This window comes from Aythya fuligula, chromosome 16 (assembly GCF_009819795.1).
Source record: "Aythya fuligula isolate bAytFul2 chromosome 16, bAytFul2.pri, whole genome shotgun sequence".
Classification (NCBI taxonomy): Eukaryota; Metazoa; Chordata; class Aves; order Anseriformes; family Anatidae; genus Aythya; species Aythya fuligula.
In genome coordinates, this window is record NC_045574.1 from 8,532,278 (window position 1) to 8,548,460 (window position 16,183).

Consider the following 16,183-nt stretch of genomic DNA (forward strand, 5'->3'; position numbering starts at 1 on the left):
GAAGAAAGCTTTTCCTGCTACAGACTTTTAATTCACAATGATACCTGAGACATTATTTCCTCAGGTCACTATAGAAACCTTTATCACCTTATGAAAGGTCATCTGGATAAGTGACAGGAGACATCAGTTTCTCTTAACAATATTGGTTTCTCTTCTTAAAATTTAAATAACAAGGCTAAAGATTTTCCAACTGGAGATGTAAAAGGCCATTAGAGTATCCAGTCAATATGCCTGAAATTATAGGATAGAAGCTATTCTGTTGAGGACATAGCAAATTTTTTTTTTTTTTTTTTTCAGACACCAGAGTATCACAATCCAAAAGGTTGATAGACTATGCAAACATAAATAAATATCCTAAAAATAAAGAGCATAGAATAAAATAAATCCATCTAAAAAAACGAGGCTTTCCCCAGTTGTTTGTCTTCTAGATAAAAATGTTTTGGCATGCTTCTATCATTTTAAAACAACAATTTAAAATCCCACAACAGAAGGTACTTTCCACTGCAGTCAGATCATAAGAGCAATAAATAACTTTGCCAAAATGATTGGGAAATATTTTATTTTTTTAATTGCAAAAAAAAACCCCCAAAACCAAAAAACCCATATGTGTTCAACATAAATTTGGTTTTCCTCCAGATCCTGAAGGAGCTAACTTTGGGCCAATTTCTCTCATTTCTGTGCCTCCTCTCACAAGAGGACTTGATCCCATTCAATCACCCCGGAGTGCTTCTGCATCCCCAGCAAACCCCCCTGTGTACAGGACAAATTGATGCTGATTTTGAGCAGGAATCTGCCATTTTGATGCAAATGACAGTTAAAGTGTTTATCAAAACCGCATAAAAGATACTGGTAACACTGATAGAGGACTTAATCCAGAGTGCTGCTGGTTTATTGTTACAACTCAACACCGCTTCTTTCTGTGGACGTTGTGCAGGAGCACGCACAGATAACTGCCACACCAAAGGGCAATTAAAGGTGTTGAAGACGAAATTTTCTCTGGACTATGGATTTTTTCCTGTTGCATGTTTCCATCTCACAAAAACAGAGGGAAAGCACATTCTGGTAGGCCTTGCAGAGGATAAGCCTCTGCCCATGTGATTCTCAGGTCTGGTTTTAAAGAAACGTGTTATGGAGTAATGACGATGACAAAAATAAAAAAAAGTTGGGAGGGAAGAAAGAGCAGGGGCTGCTTTAGCTGAAATGCATGCACACTGCACCACTGCTTTCGTAGTGATCTTGCTAACATTCTTGCTGTTTAACCTGATTTCTGTAAGCAGTCAGAGACATTCACAGAAACGGTAGGACTGTAACACAATGTAACTCACATCTGGGGCTCTGCAAGCAAACTCCTCAAAAAACACAGGCTATCTAGAGAACAAAAACTGCTGTGAACATGTGGAAAGAATCTATCCATGGCATATTTAGTTTTGTACTGAACTGGCTCTACGAAGAAAACATAACCCAGTGTAAACATCCATTTTGTACAGCGTAAGACATGCTCCTGACGAGCAGCCGGGTTTGCTTGCTCTGTGCCACACGTGCAGAGGGTGTCTTACCACAGAGGGTCTGGAGATCCCTTAGCAAGAGGAACAAAATCCATCCAAGTATTTTCTCCTGGAAAGAGATAAATTGCTACAGGGTTCTGTGGTTGTGGCAGAACTCTCAGAAGGTATACGATTTATTTACTACATGCATGCAAGCAAGGAAGCTCTACCAGAGACACTTGTTATGAATTACCATGCCCTCTCAAGGGATAGCTCTGTTGATAACATGAAGAATGTATTAAATGAATATCAGAGATTAAAACAATCTGCTTCTACCAGCTCCAAAACACAGAGACCGTTGCTGTCAAACACAAAAGTAAAGCAAGATTATTTGAACAGAAAACTGACGAAAATTGCCCCAACTCCAGCCTTGCTTATCAGCATTTTCTTTTTTTTTTTTTTGGGTGGAGGGAAGAAGTCTCTCTAGATTGTTCACTTAAACATAATGCAATCAGGTAAACAATGTTGAAGCAGCAGCACTAAGCTTCGTCTATTCATTCACACCATTTTGTTATCTTTCCTGTTTATCTTAGAGGCACACATAGGACCAGAATGAAGGTTAGTCTTTGCCTTATGACAAATCTACTGGTTTCCTATTTTAGAAGGTAAACTATTTTTTTTTTTCTTTTTTTAACTGAAATGCAGATAACAGAGCTGTGTATCGTTGAGTGTGACATTAGATTGAACATCAGATTCCTGTATGTACTGGTGCCTCCCCTGGGTGCAGGTCTATTGGCCAAGTGCAAACACATATAATTGCTATTCTGACCATCCACTTTGTGAACATCTCTCATTTTCAATTATTTTTGCACTGTACTACAATTCTGCAGCTGCAGAATATGTACAGGCTGAAATTAATTGACAGAGTCAAAAAATATTAATTAATGTTAAATTATGAGATTAAGTTCTGGCCATAAATCCGCTTCATGGAATCTTTACAGTAGAAAATTGTTTTTATTATTTGTTTTTTATCCTAAGTGAAAGGAAAGTGTTTCCAGCTAAGCTTTCTATAACTTCTATAAAAGTGGATTTTGAAATATTTTTACCATCTGAACTTGGTAGAGTTAAAAGCAGGGAACTGTTTAACAGGAAACATATCATTAAGCAGAACAGACCACACTTAACCATTTATCTGGATCTCTTGCACCACCTACAGATGATACAAAATACTTCATCCTCACAAAACCCTGCACGTGGAATTTGTATACACCAAGGACAGTATGAAAAACAGTGTAAATTCCTAGTTGCCAAACTGGACTATATTTGCACTTACAAGTTAGTGCAAGTTTTGCATTTACAAGGGCTCAGTGGCATTGCTCTTGTCCGGCACTGCAAAGCTTCAGCACTGGCACCTCCAGCACGCAAGCTCCTTGATCAGAGCACTTAACCACACTCTACCCATGCAGCCTGTAGGTATTAAAACAATTATCTGTGAGATCACTAGCCTTCATAAAAACAACCAGCAGGAAATGTTGGTACAACAATGTGTGAGCAAGCAGATAGAGAGGGAGTCTTACCAAAAACAACCAGAAGTGTGCCTGCAAATCAATTCAGATTCTTTTGTCTTACAATAAAGAGAAAATGCGTAACAACTGGTATTAGAACCTGAATCACAAACAGACTAACAAACCCTATTCAAAGACCTAGCACAGGATTTCAAAGCAGACAGTAACTTAAGAACTTACACTATTTCTGTTGCTCTGTATTACAATTTCAACAGCAAAAAAAGCAGCAGGAAGAAAGCTCCCACCTGCCCCAACTCCAGCATGACAGCAGTGATGAGATGCTTCAGCATAAGCGTGGAGCAGCGATGCACAGTGGACCACTGAAGGAGCCTTCCTTTCTCTGCAGGAGCTGCAACAAACCTTCTGAGCTGACCAGATCATGTGCTGTACTGAGGACAGCCTGGCATCGCCACACACGCTCCTGGGGAAGCTTCGCCTCCCCTGCAACATGGTCTAAAAACACCACAACCTGGGGGAGAAACGTGTATTTATTGATGTGTGACTGGAAGTGCACCTTATATCGCTAGTGCTTACAGTAACTGTTGCACAGAAGTGCACGGAAGCACTGTATGCAGCCCAATAGTTTAACTTGTGCATGTACATGTCTGGAGGTGGGTTAATAGCAAAGAACTGTTTCTGTGCCGTGCGTTTTATTTCAAAGGTATCACAAAATGTTTGATCTATGCTACTACAGTGATCATTTACAACCTGGCTATCAGGGACCACACATAATGAGATCAAACAGTTACCTGTGATGCCTTTTATCTTCCAAGTGCTTTACAAGCTGTTTCAACACAGTTGTAATGATCAGGTCTCTGCTACAGGCACAACAACGAGGCATGACTTGAGAGCCACAAAACACCAATGCCAGCATTAAAATTCAGTGTCTAGGCTTTCAATTTATTGTTCTCAATGAATGTTCTGCAGTGATCTAACCAAGTAAAACTCTCCCGCCTACTTCTAATTTATTTAAAAATAGGTGTGCTTAGTGACTTGGAACTGGGTCTTGTCAGCTCCAGAAATCAGTTATCTGTAGGGAAGAGACAATTAACAACAGGCGATGAACCTGTGCCACAGGAAGAGTTGGAGAACAAGGGTTGGAGAACAAGGGCAGGGAACAATATACCCTGAAATGCAGCTGTTGGTGAACTCAGAACTTGTACTTCTCATTTCAATACAGCATAGGACTAAAAATAAATATTTAATATTTCCTCTTTAATTAAGCATTCATCACGTTTCTCCTTCTAACTGATGTGTGGTCTTTTCTGACCTCCCTAAGTGGAAGGACACATTGTCAGCCTGTTCAAATCCCGGATTTTTTAAAACCCCGGGTTATTTGGATTTTTTTTTTTTTTAAGAACATTAATTTTGAATCAAGAATTAGAAAGGCAGAATAGATCTCCAAAAAAATATTATTTCCCATAAATAATTAAGTCAGTGATACTGGAAGACTCAGATTTAAGCAACCTTTCAACAAAAAACAAAGGTCACATTTTCAAGAATAACTTGTGCTTGCAAGTTATGATTGAATTTTCCTGGACGTATTGTAAAGCAGAAAGCGTTACACTGTACATAAAAGTGCATACCACACATAAAGAAGTGGTGGGGAACACCACCAGATATGCAAAATAAAGTCTGTAAAAGCTAAAAAATAAAATTCAAACACGAGGTCTATTCAGAAAGTGGCCCTAGTTATATAATCTTCTCTGTATGTTTTCCAAGCACGTAAAGCTATCATTCAATGTCTTCCACTAGCAAATACTGTGAAATTTAACTTGATTTTGATTCCCCAAGATAGAATCTCAGAGCTGGTTTTGATAAGTCTCTTTCCAGACTTCACAAGTATTAACAACTGTCCTTGGGATGCTGTCTGGCTGTGAATGATCACTCATTTTTACAGATCCAGGGACCCATAGAGCTGTCAATTTTCTCAAGCTACACATTCTGTTTTTCAACTAGATAGTAGAGTAGTGATGTTATTAATAGCTACCATTACAGGAATACTCATCAGATAGGACTATAATACTGTATAAAAATACAGCCCAGCATTCATTCATTAATTTACCAGTAAATGATGTGTGTGTCTATCTCATGATCCAATCTGAGTTAATGCTGGTGTTGCAAACCTCAGATTAGAATCTTTTTTTTAATTATTATTTTTAATTGAATGAATTCAATCTTTTCTTTTTTCCCCTTTAACTTGAAAAGAAAAGCACTAAAATGGAATGGACTTTTTCCACCCAAGCAACATCAAAATAAAAACAAAATTTAAGTAGTGTTTGTAAAAAATATATTTGTGGTTGTTTTGATTTTTAAAACACAGGTGCCTCTGACACAGATCACTGTGCCATATACATAATTTTTAATAGTGTTCTTGCTAACAAACTTTGTTATTACTGATGGACAAATTATTTTGTCTTCTAAAAACCATCACTTGGTCTTCTGCATCAGCATTACCAGATCAAGTGTCACATGCTACCCACTTCTACTAATATTAAGCAACAGGTCCCATGACCTTCAGAAGGGCTCCATTATTGATCTATAAGAAATGTCTACAACCAGCCAGGTTCAGTTAATCCATACATAGCATGTAATCAAAACAGACCTCACTTAAAAATATAGCTTGGAATGGCTTGGACTGTTGTCTTTTGTGTATACATGAAAGTCTGCGGTGAAGATAGTTCATCATAAGGTGAGGTTTTCTTATTTTTGCCAGCACAACGCAAGAATCCTAGTCCAGGAAGCATACTGCTTGGCAAAGCTTTCAATAGTTGCTTTGATGCTCATATTTTATGAAGAACATAGCCTCTGATTTCAAAAGAAGCACAAATATACACAACCTCTTTGCCACGTACAAGGTGTATGTTTCCATGTACAGACACAAGCAGAATGCATATGTGGAAGATATTTGGCTTTGTGGGACAAATTCTGTATTCACCTATGTTCTATGCATTTCTGCTGAAATCACCAGTGCCTCCGAGGCTGAAATTTGTTAGTTACTTTGTGACTAATCTGGTATTGAGTCTGCTGGACAAAGCAAAGCTGTGTGCGCTCCACTTTGAATGATGGAGTAGGTCTGCTTAGGGGCTTCTGTGTGAGAAGATGAGGAGAAGATAGGAGGAGGGGGAGCTGAAGTGGACACTGTGATACTCTGACCTCCATCACTAACCACAGTCACTTCTGTTGCTCCTTCTTGTATCAAAGCATTAAGGCCTTCTAAGTCAGAGCAGCTGATTCCAGAGCTGGTGATGAAAGCTTGGTTTGCTGAAGCCTCATGACTGCTGACAGGTGCAGCAGGAATCAGAGTTTGATGTAAAGCACTTCCATCAGTTTGGTCATGGGTTGTCAGAAGAACTGCTGGTTGTGCCACAGGCACTGCTTCGCTTTGTGATATTGGAGGTGGAGGTGGTGCCAGCAAACTGACTTGGCCCAGCAGCTGCAAGCGGCTGTTGGCTGAGAGATCTTCCTGATTCTGGCTGATTAGTGTGGGGGGCACAACATTCACCGATGCAGCCTGAACTATGCTGTTATTCTGAGGGACCTGGTGACCCACAATGATCTTGACCCTTCCCTCGTTGTATGGAGAAACCTGAGCAGCCTGAATTGGGACCTGGAGGTGACTGACAGTAATCGGGGCACTGGTCTGTCGACTGGGATCCATCTGGAGCTGTAGAACAGCCAGCTCACTATTTTTAGATCCACCGTACATACTGTGCTGCTTCTTATGACTCCTAAGAGAGTCTTCTCGGACAAAGGAAGCATCACACAAATCACACTTAAATGCCTTCTTAGCATCTAATTTGGCAACTTGCCTAGAGCCACCTTGCTTTGGCCTATCTCCTTCCTTCTTCTCCACAGTTTGCTTCTTGGTCTTGACTTTGTCTCCATGAGCTTTCCTCACATGAGTAGTCAGGTTGCTCCGCTGCTTGGTATCAAAGCTGCAGAATTCACATTTGAAAGGACGATCTTTGCAGTGAATTCGCTCATGCACTTTCAGAGCTGCCTTGTTGGAACAAGAGTAGTTGCACTCCGAGCACTTCACTGGCTGCTCAGGCTGATGAGTTCTTATGTGGTGTCGAAGGCTTGTTTTGTTTCCACACTGAAACTCACACTCTGGACACTTCAGCGTATTTTCCATGCTGTGTTTGATACGAATGTGTGATTTTAAGTTTCCTTTCATGGCGCACCGGACCTCACAGAACTCACATTTGTAAGGTTTCTCACCAGAATGCACACGCATGTGCCTCTTCAAGTCTGAGTTGATTTTAAATTTAGCAGGACACATCTGACACTGGAAAGGAGCATCTCCTGTCAACAAAAAGCACATTTCAATTAGAGATGAGACACCAAGATCCATTTTATTTCTGGGGAGACAAAAGCCCATAGTGAAACATGCACAGCCAACTTGTTGAAAATATGTTGGGAGTTTACAGGTATTTAGAACATACAGAGGCACAGTATTTATCACCTGTTCTAACGTATCTGTGTGCTGACTTTCAAAGAGAATGCCTGCCCACACCTATAGTTTTTTTTTCTTTCCATATTTAGATGTTCTTAATTTCTAGTTCACTTTGTAAAACTGTACAGTGTGCTCACAAAAAGCAACTGGAGTTTCTTTCTCATTTGTCCCCCTTTGGCAACAGTATGCCTCAACCAGCATTTAAAATTCATTAAAATAAACACTAACAGCTGCTATATTTTTAAAGTCTAAGAAATCAACAGAAACACATACACGTCTCAGGTCTACAGTACAAGATTTAAAGTGAGATTCCTAAGTTAACTTTAAGCCTAGGTAAGTTTCAGGCTACTGCAGAAACAGGCAAGTAATGGGCAACAACCTCACTGCTCAACCATACAGTCCTTATTGCCTTTCTTGTACTGACATTTATTCACATGGTGAGTTAAATTAGCTGACAAGAAAAGCTGGCCTGGTTTACTTTCAGGCCTGGTTAATTCCTTCCCCTGGCTCATGTGGTGCAGCACAAATGCTATTGCTGGCACAGAAAGAGTAGTGAAAACTTTTGTCCAGAACATGGGGAGTTGTACGGACAGAAGTCCATATCTTGATGAGTGTCAGGTGGCTGCCAAACCACGGCGGTACTGCAGTTGTATAGAAACAGAAGAATCAGAGATATGTAAATGCAACTGCAAGATAGAAATGGCTGACTAATGAAACATGCATGCAAGTATGCATGAGTAAAACCACTACAGTGACTCCAGGGAAATGTGTTTATACAGAGAAATAACATGCAGCTTTTGTTTTTCCAGCATTACAGCAACCGAGATACTTGCATCATACCTAATAATATACTACAGATTCAAGAAAATCTAGTATCTGTTTGTATTCATGCAGTATCAGTTCACATTCATGCAAACAGATATATAAAATATTCATAAATGCATAATTTTTATGAGAGCAATCCTGACCCAAAATCTATTTAACTGAAAGTTAGGTCAAATTCTTAACTGCTAAAGCATGAAAAATTAACGTACTCATCTGTAAGATCGTTAGTAGTCTGTTTATGTCAAGCCACCTACACAAATAACCATTTGAACAGCCTGAATCTAAGCCACTGTTTTGCATTTTCTTTATTTGCGGGCTTGTGTCATATGTATGGTCAAAATAAGCTGTACATCCATCAATTCATACAGTCAATTACAGCATAAAAAAAGGACTCTTTTCTGAAGTCATTGAAAAAGATCTAGAGCAAACAGGCCAATCCTATTGAAAAAACATTCTTTACCTTTTTCTTTAAGGTAAAAATACATAGTTTTCTAAACTACTTGAGCATAAAGTTTAAAAGACTTATTTTGAAAGAGAAGAATTGTGCTCCTAAGTGCTAAGACATGCTTGGTGGAGGGAGGAGAAAGAGTATATTTGTTTAACAAGCTTTTTCTTCTTTAAGAAAACCACAAATAGCTATTTTATAAGTTAATATTTCATACAATACTTACAGCTATGACAATAGCTGTATAGTTTTGCATAATTTGCTTATCCAGCTACATATGTAACAGGTTTAGCTGCATATTTTTCATATCAAGTTGTGGCCTACTGTGCTAATCCATGTCTCTGTTTAATAATTGAGATACATAGTGTATTATCTATATTAAACACATTTTTATTAATGAAGATGCACTGTTTGCTCATCTGGTTTATTTTACAGTCGCAGCTGCATACTCTGCCATGAAATTTTTATCTACTTCACTGATGAAGGCATTGTATGTATTTCAATGGCTTAATTTTCACATACTGCATAGCACAGTAAGAAAAAGAATTAGTAATTTTATTGAATAGAGCAATGAACATTCTGTTTACTTTAAGAGTGGTTTATTACTTGTTTCTTTACATTTCTATTCATTTATTATTAACGCTGACAGAATCAAACAAAAAAAGAGTGTCTGATCCTGGAATTAAAATTAACAATTTTAATAGTATTTCTACTCAAATTAATAGGAAACAGCTCTTCAGATGACTAGTTCAAGTAACGTCATGTAGATGATGTGACTCTGAGCAATGTAAATTACATTCACCTCCTACAGAATGACTAATTTTATTGTAGTAAGGAATGTATTCTAGAAACCAGTCTTACTTTTCTCCTAAAATTGGCTGTGTGCATAACAGCTTTTTAACCTAAAAAGGATGAAATGATTACTGTCTAGAGTCTTGTGCCTCCTTTCAGTTAATCAAAAAAGCTTTTTTTTGAAAACAAAAAGAGGATTTAATTTCAGAGAAATGGAAGGGACGAGCAAAGTAAAGCCTTGCTTGAATTTCAGCATAACTTTGTTTGCTTAAGACGTAACAGAACAATTTGCTAAAAAGAAAGAAGGCAGCCTAAAACCCCTTTCCAACTATTGCAATATTTAATGGAACAAAAATCTAACTCTACTGGGAATGCGTGAGTGTCATCGTCCAGAGGTTGTCCCACAGCCAAATTCAGAGCATACCTGTCCATGTTCATAAATGCAAAGATACGCACACTCTTACATTACATGTAGAAAACTCAACACCATATTCTGTAACTGTTGTGTTTACTAACAGCTACCTTCTCATAACACCCTGTACTATTTTGACTGACCACCACATCTTCTTGTATAGCAACAGAAAGAGGGAAACTTGTAAAACAACTGCCTGATAATCCTGCCTGTTCCATCACAGCAGACTTGTGAAGTATAAAAGATTCTCTTCTGCTAGAGACAGATTGGTTTAACCCTCCCACCTTCACAATGCATAAGGGATTTATTTCTTTTATCTGTTTGAAATAAATCCCATCTTGCACACATCTGAACTAATGTTGTTTAGTACTTGAATTCCAAATCAGATGATGCAGGCTAGGTTCAAAGCTAATCTATTAATCAATGAACCATAACCACCTTGCAGCTAAAATTCACAGAACTAATCAAATATATAAAAGACAACACACAAACCTATACCTGGAGTAGGTGAAAAAGCAACCTATAGAGAAAATTGTACAAAGACAACTGTAGAGCAGTATCTTTACGGCAAAACTCTTATAGGAACAACCTCTAAGTCAGAAGTCTAATTAAAAGGAAACCAAACAAACAGTGTAAGTATAAAACAATACAATGTTTATAAGCCTGGGGGCTAAAATGTTTTATCCACAGAACAAATATGATATGGGAAAAATATAGTTCCAACTGATCATACTCCCCCGTTAATGTCCATCAGCCTGAACGTGGAAGGCAACACAAAGAATGGTCAAAAAAGGTACAACTTAAGTTGCTAATTACTTGCAAGTTTACTAATGAGATTTAAATTAAATTACACATCTTAAGTTTCTGATGACACAACTAGTTTACTGTAATTTCAAAGTTCAAGAATAACTTCATTGTTTCTTAAATAGTGGACCAGACTTGAGAAACACAGATAACACCCTGGACACTCTCAAGGATCTATTTATTGATTCATTAGGTTCTATTGGTTTAAGAACATCTTAACAGGCAGTTCCAAAGTCAATTTAAAAGAACTACCTACCAAGAGTCAGATCTGTCTTCCAATTGCTTCTAGGTGTTTTCAGAAGAGCTGTCTTGCCCTACTAGATTACATACCCAAGAGACTGAGAGAAGCCAGATGCCTAAACGCTTCTGAGAATTCAAGTAGGCACTTCCTGGCATCTTAACACCCTGTATACCTTTTTAAAATCCTCCAAATGGCTTCCAAACTTTTACAGATCTGAATTTTGGTATAAGCTCACCTGTGTGGGATCTGAGGTGTACAGTTAGCTGACTAGAGTTGCGGCTTGCATAAGGACAGATTTGGCATTTAAAAGGACGCTCATTGGAGTGAATGCGCTGGTGCTTGTTGAGACTGCTGCTATCAGCAGCTGCATAGTCACAGTGTTTACATTTGTAAGGCTTCACGCCAGTATGGGACCGCATGTGCATCTTCAGCTTATCTTTGCGACTAAAACATTTGTTACAAACATCACATTTATGGGGCTTGTCTCCTGAAAAACAAAACAAAACAAAACACAAACAGGAGACCATCAATACATGAAGAATTTTTGCATCATAAAGATATTACTAAATAACAAACAAGCAAACAAAAACCACTGAACACTTTCAAATACCAGTGTGGCTAGTTTTCAGAAACTGGATGTAGGATTTCAGCTGACAGCCAGTCAGCTAAGGCTCCAGAAGGCTACAAATGCAAGTGCAGAAAGTTGAGAAGACTTTTGGAATTGTCTCCCCTTAGAACTCTGAATTAGTGTTTTGGGGGATAGCACGTGAACTGTTGAAATAACTGTTAGATATCAAAGGCAATTTAACTTTGCGCACCGCCACACTGCACCCTGATAAACACATGGTCTGCATCTACGAAGTTTGACAGTGCCTTAACCTATGTAAAGTGCTCATGTTTCATAGCTGTGAGTGGTATGGCCCAGTTGCGCCATAGCTTACCAAACAAGGCAATTCCCTAGGCACTAAGAACTAAAACTCCAGTATATACACATACGTGTATAACTTATCTGATTTATCTGTAGATGTTATTTTGTAGGAAAACTCTTTAACAGGAAGCCAGAAAGGAAACCAACCAAAAATAAAATATAGCAACTATGTAAACCTGTGTGGGTTCGCAGATGACGTTCCATATCCTTCATACCATAGGAAGTCTTGAACTGGCAACCTGACAGTAGTAAAATTAAGAAAAGAACACCATTAAATTAATGGAAAATCTAACAAAACAACAATAACAATATACTATGATACTAGATGAGGCCCTGGGCAACCTGATATAGTGGGTGGCGTCCCTACCTGTGGCAGGGGGGTTGGAACTAGATGATCTTTAAGGTCCCTTCCAACCCGAGCCATTCTATGATTCTGGGCATTAGGTTTCTTCTCAATAAGATTTTCTTTAAAATTCACTATTTACAGAAAACAAATTCCCCATCTCATTTCCTTACAACTGCTTAAAACTGGCTTACCTATGAACTTTAGTTTTCTAATGCTTCCCCAGGGAGACAATTCCTCCTCTACATTTCCTTTTTCTGTAAGTCTTTCTATCAGCTTTGAAACAAAATCTCTGCACTCTCTGCCTAGGATTTGAGATGCATTTTAAAATACACAAGGGATGCAGAGGTAACTAATTAATTCCACATATGATTTCAAGTTAGTGCTACTGGGAACTTAGTTAACAGCCCACCGTTCAGGAATTCTGCCCAAACAGAAAGTGTTACAGGTTTAAAGCGCAGAAATGAATGCCACACATTTTAAGTGTGTCTTTCAAGTGAAGGCAGGCTAGCAAAAAAGAGCCTGTAACTTCTGTCCCCATTAATGATCGCTACTCATCTACATGGCTGTCTCCACACATTTACTGCATATTGAATGATTTTTACTCACTAAGGTTTCCACATACTTTGGTTCAAACTATCATCATAGAATCATAGAATGGTTTGGGTAGAAGGGACCTTAAAGGTCATCTAGTTCCAACCCCCTGCCATGGGCAGGGACATCTTTATACACAAGCTAACTGATTAGAGACAAAGCATACAATGCAAAATGCACATATAATATTTTTTGCATGCAATAATAGCTGCTGGCAAAAAGGAAACCAGACTCTGCCCTTCAACAGCAATGGCTGTATGCACAGGCCAATGTCAATATGCAAACCCACTGGAGCATCACTAGGGTATGTCACTGTATAGGACCAAAGTCTAAGGACGTGCAAAATCAATAGCAAAACTACTACTGATGTCAGTGGTAGTATATTACACCCTTTGTTGGCTGCCCTCCAAGTTACATGCATCTTAAGTGCTTAAGACAGACACACCTACTTTGTATGTAACTATACCAATCCTATCAATGTTATAACGAAGACAACATAACCCACATCTTACCTGGATAGCAACAGTTTAGTTTCTTCTGTGTAAGTGAGGAAGTCGATTTTCTTGAACGTGCTTTTGGTGGTGTAGAGACAATAGCAGCAGTTGGAGGCTCACTGCTCTCGCTAGGCAGGTACGTTTGATAGCCATGTTCAAAAACAAACTCTGGTGCAGAAACTAAACACATAAAATAGTTCAGTTTGATAACATTAGCTTGTCCAGTCAGTAAAACCTTTCTAATTACTTTCCATCTCATTAACTACTCCTTTACTCTGTTTTCTTTTCCAGCAAGATTTTTCTTCCTGGCTTCTTATTAATATGGGGGAGTTGGAAAAAGAAAGGCATTTCTCTCCCTTGCTATCCTGCTATCAGATGAAAACTCTGTAAAGACCACATGAGCCATGCTGAGCTTCATATGACCCTACACAGGCCCACTTGTCTCCCTGTTTGAATACTATCTGACTGCACTGTTAAAACATTCTGCTTCTGAAGCCTGTCCAGGTCTTCCATTAATAAAGTTCTCTTTGGTTTTCAACACTGGCTGTGCTACAGCTCAAAGGAAAGAAAAAAAAAATATGGCTAATATTGTCAAAAAGGCATCATGTAAATAAATTAAAAAAGAATTAAAGAGTTCAGCCTCTTTCAACAATACTGTTTTTAACTATTACTCATAACGGGTAAAACTTTGTCAGGCAAAGTCGCAGCTTTTAAATCAATTAAATGTTACACCCCAAAAGGGCAGAAGGATGTAATTGCCCTCATTTTAAAGACAAGCAAATATGAAGCACAAGAGTGACTCATCCAAAACCCACACTGAGTTGAGGGATTATAATACAAAAATTCCTGGAAGCAAGCCCTGAATTCATTTTGCTTCACTACTCTTTCAGACTTGCTGTCCTAATCTATCTGTACAACTTTAAAAATCGAGTAATTCGAATTTTAGTAAAATCCCACACCAAGGTAAAACAAAACAATATACAGAAGGACAAATCTTCATACATTAAACAAAACTGTAGTTTTATTTACATGTTTGCAAGATCAGGACCTTACTTCAGCCTTCACATACACAGAAATTTTGAGTAATATTTTTTCTGCCAATTACTTGTGGGAGCAATGTTAGGGAATGCAGTGTTCTCACATAGAAGGGCCTGGATTAGAGCCCGACAGCAATTCTGAGTCTGTTTCTCATCAAAAGCACTCTTAAAAAATAAAATGCATAGCAATTTGATTACTTTTCCTAAGTATTGACAATTTTAATTAGTTTGCACAACTTGGTTATACAACGTTAGAGTTGTTGTAAGTGAACTTGTATCTGTTGCCACACCGAGGCTGCACACCGCTCGTTTTCTTCCTTCCTTTGCACAGATGTAACAACTAATGTGTGACCAGTTTGTTCACCTTAGTGTGATGGGGGCACATGTGCAGGGAGCAATGTAACGTTGCTTTGCACAAGCAAGTGCTTTGAAGCACTGTGATACCTGTGATGGTTTGGGTCTCCGAGGTGATGGTCCTGGCCGTGGTTTGTGCCTGTGTCGAGGGCACCGTTTCCTCTGACACAAACTGGACCGTGCTGGTGGCCCCAGCCGCCGCGCTTGTGAGCTGGCAACCGCTCTGCTTGTGCGCGACGAAGGCGTCGAGGTTGTTGAACTGCTGCTTGCAGATGCCACAGATGTGGATGTCCGGGGTGAGCTCCACCAGCACCGTGGTGCCTCCTGGAACTGGAACGGCAACAGAAGGGGCAGTGATTCTGTGATTCTATGATTCTAAGGAGACCGACACCGAGCGCCCGTGGCCCCCAGGGGCGGAGCTGCCCGCTGCGGCCCATGCCCATGCCCGCGGCCACGTTCCCCGCAGGCCCCGGGCCCCCTGGGGGGTCCCGCCCAGGCCCAGCCCGGGCCCCGCAGCCCCCGGGCGCTCACCCAGATTCCCGGGTTCCCCCCCAGCCATGTTCCCGGGCTCCTCCGCTCCCGCCTCGCTTCTTGCGCTACTCAGGTTTCGGGGCGTAGCCGGGCCCCGGTTCGAGCCGGCTTCCGCCTCGCGGGCCCCGGAGCGCGCATAACCCGCCCGGCGCGCTGCGCCACTTACACTGCACGGGGCCGGGGAAAGCCGGCGCCGCCCCCGCCCCGCCGCCGGGGTTCATGGCGGCAGCGAGCCCCGCACGCCGCCTCCGCCACCTGCCAAGGGCCTTATTACCGGCGGGGAACCTTCCCCCCGCGCTTCTCGGCGGCCGAGCGGCGGCGGATGTGGAGGGGCCGAGCATGCTCAGTGGAGGCGGCGAGGCTGCGGCTGCCCTCACCTGCCGCCGCGCTCAGGGCTCCGCCATGTCACCCCCTCATAATACCGCCATGCTCGGCTCCTCGGGCTTTTCTTCAGCCCGACCGTTCCTGCTCCCCGTAACGGCCCGCATTGGCCTCATGAGCCCGGGCTCCGTGCCCTGATGAAGCCGCCAGTGAAGCCGTGGTGCTGAGGTGGCTGCGCTGCACAGCTGTGACTGTGAGGCAGAGGTAGCTCGTGTGAGCCAGCCCTACCTCCTGACGAGGCCGTTGTCCTGAGCCAGGCTTTTCTGTGTCTGGCAGGGCGTGTGTGAATTTGGAAACTTGAATTTTGAAATGAGCCAGGACAGGTGCTAGAATTACACCTTGAGGTAGTCTTTAAGTTTTGGCTATCTCACTTCAGTCATGCGCCTAGTCACAGAAACTGAATATCCCGAGTTGGAAGGGACCTACAAGGATCACGAGCCCAAGTCCTGGATCCACACAGGACCACACAAAAATCAGGCCCTATGTCTGATAGT

General features: G+C 40.7%; 1 protein-coding gene across 1 annotated transcript; it reads right to left on the reverse strand.

Annotated features, from left to right (window-relative positions):
* Positions 1-5,354: 5,354 nt before the first annotated feature.
* On the reverse strand, positions 5,355-15,594 carry ZFP64 (ZFP64 zinc finger protein). The gene is made up of 6 exons (XM_032198059.1): positions 15,475-15,594; positions 14,868-15,107; positions 13,405-13,566; positions 12,132-12,194; positions 11,263-11,514; positions 5,355-7,357 (listed from the first exon to the last, which is right to left on the reverse strand). Exons 1-6 carry the CDS (start codon positions 15,527-15,529, stop codon positions 6,057-6,059), a joined length of 2,073 nt encoding a protein of 690 aa, XP_032053950.1. The 5' UTR covers positions 15,530-15,594; the 3' UTR covers positions 5,355-6,056.
* Positions 15,595-16,183: the final 589 nt, after the last annotated feature.

Bases quoted from the DNA above. Each gene is read 5' to 3' on its own strand.
- ZFP64 (XM_032198059.1), bottom strand. From the start codon at position 15,529: ATGAACCCCGGCGGCGGGGCGGGGGCGGCGCCGGCTTTCCCCGGCCCC. The intron at 13,567-14,867 runs GTATCACAGTGC...TTATGTGTTTAG, and splicing joins GGAGACCCAAACCATCACAG to TTTCTGCACCAGAGTTTGTT. The intron at 7,358-11,262 runs GTGAGCTTATAC...TTTTGTTGACAG, and splicing joins ACACCTCAGATCCCACACAG to GAGATGCTCCTTTCCAGTGT.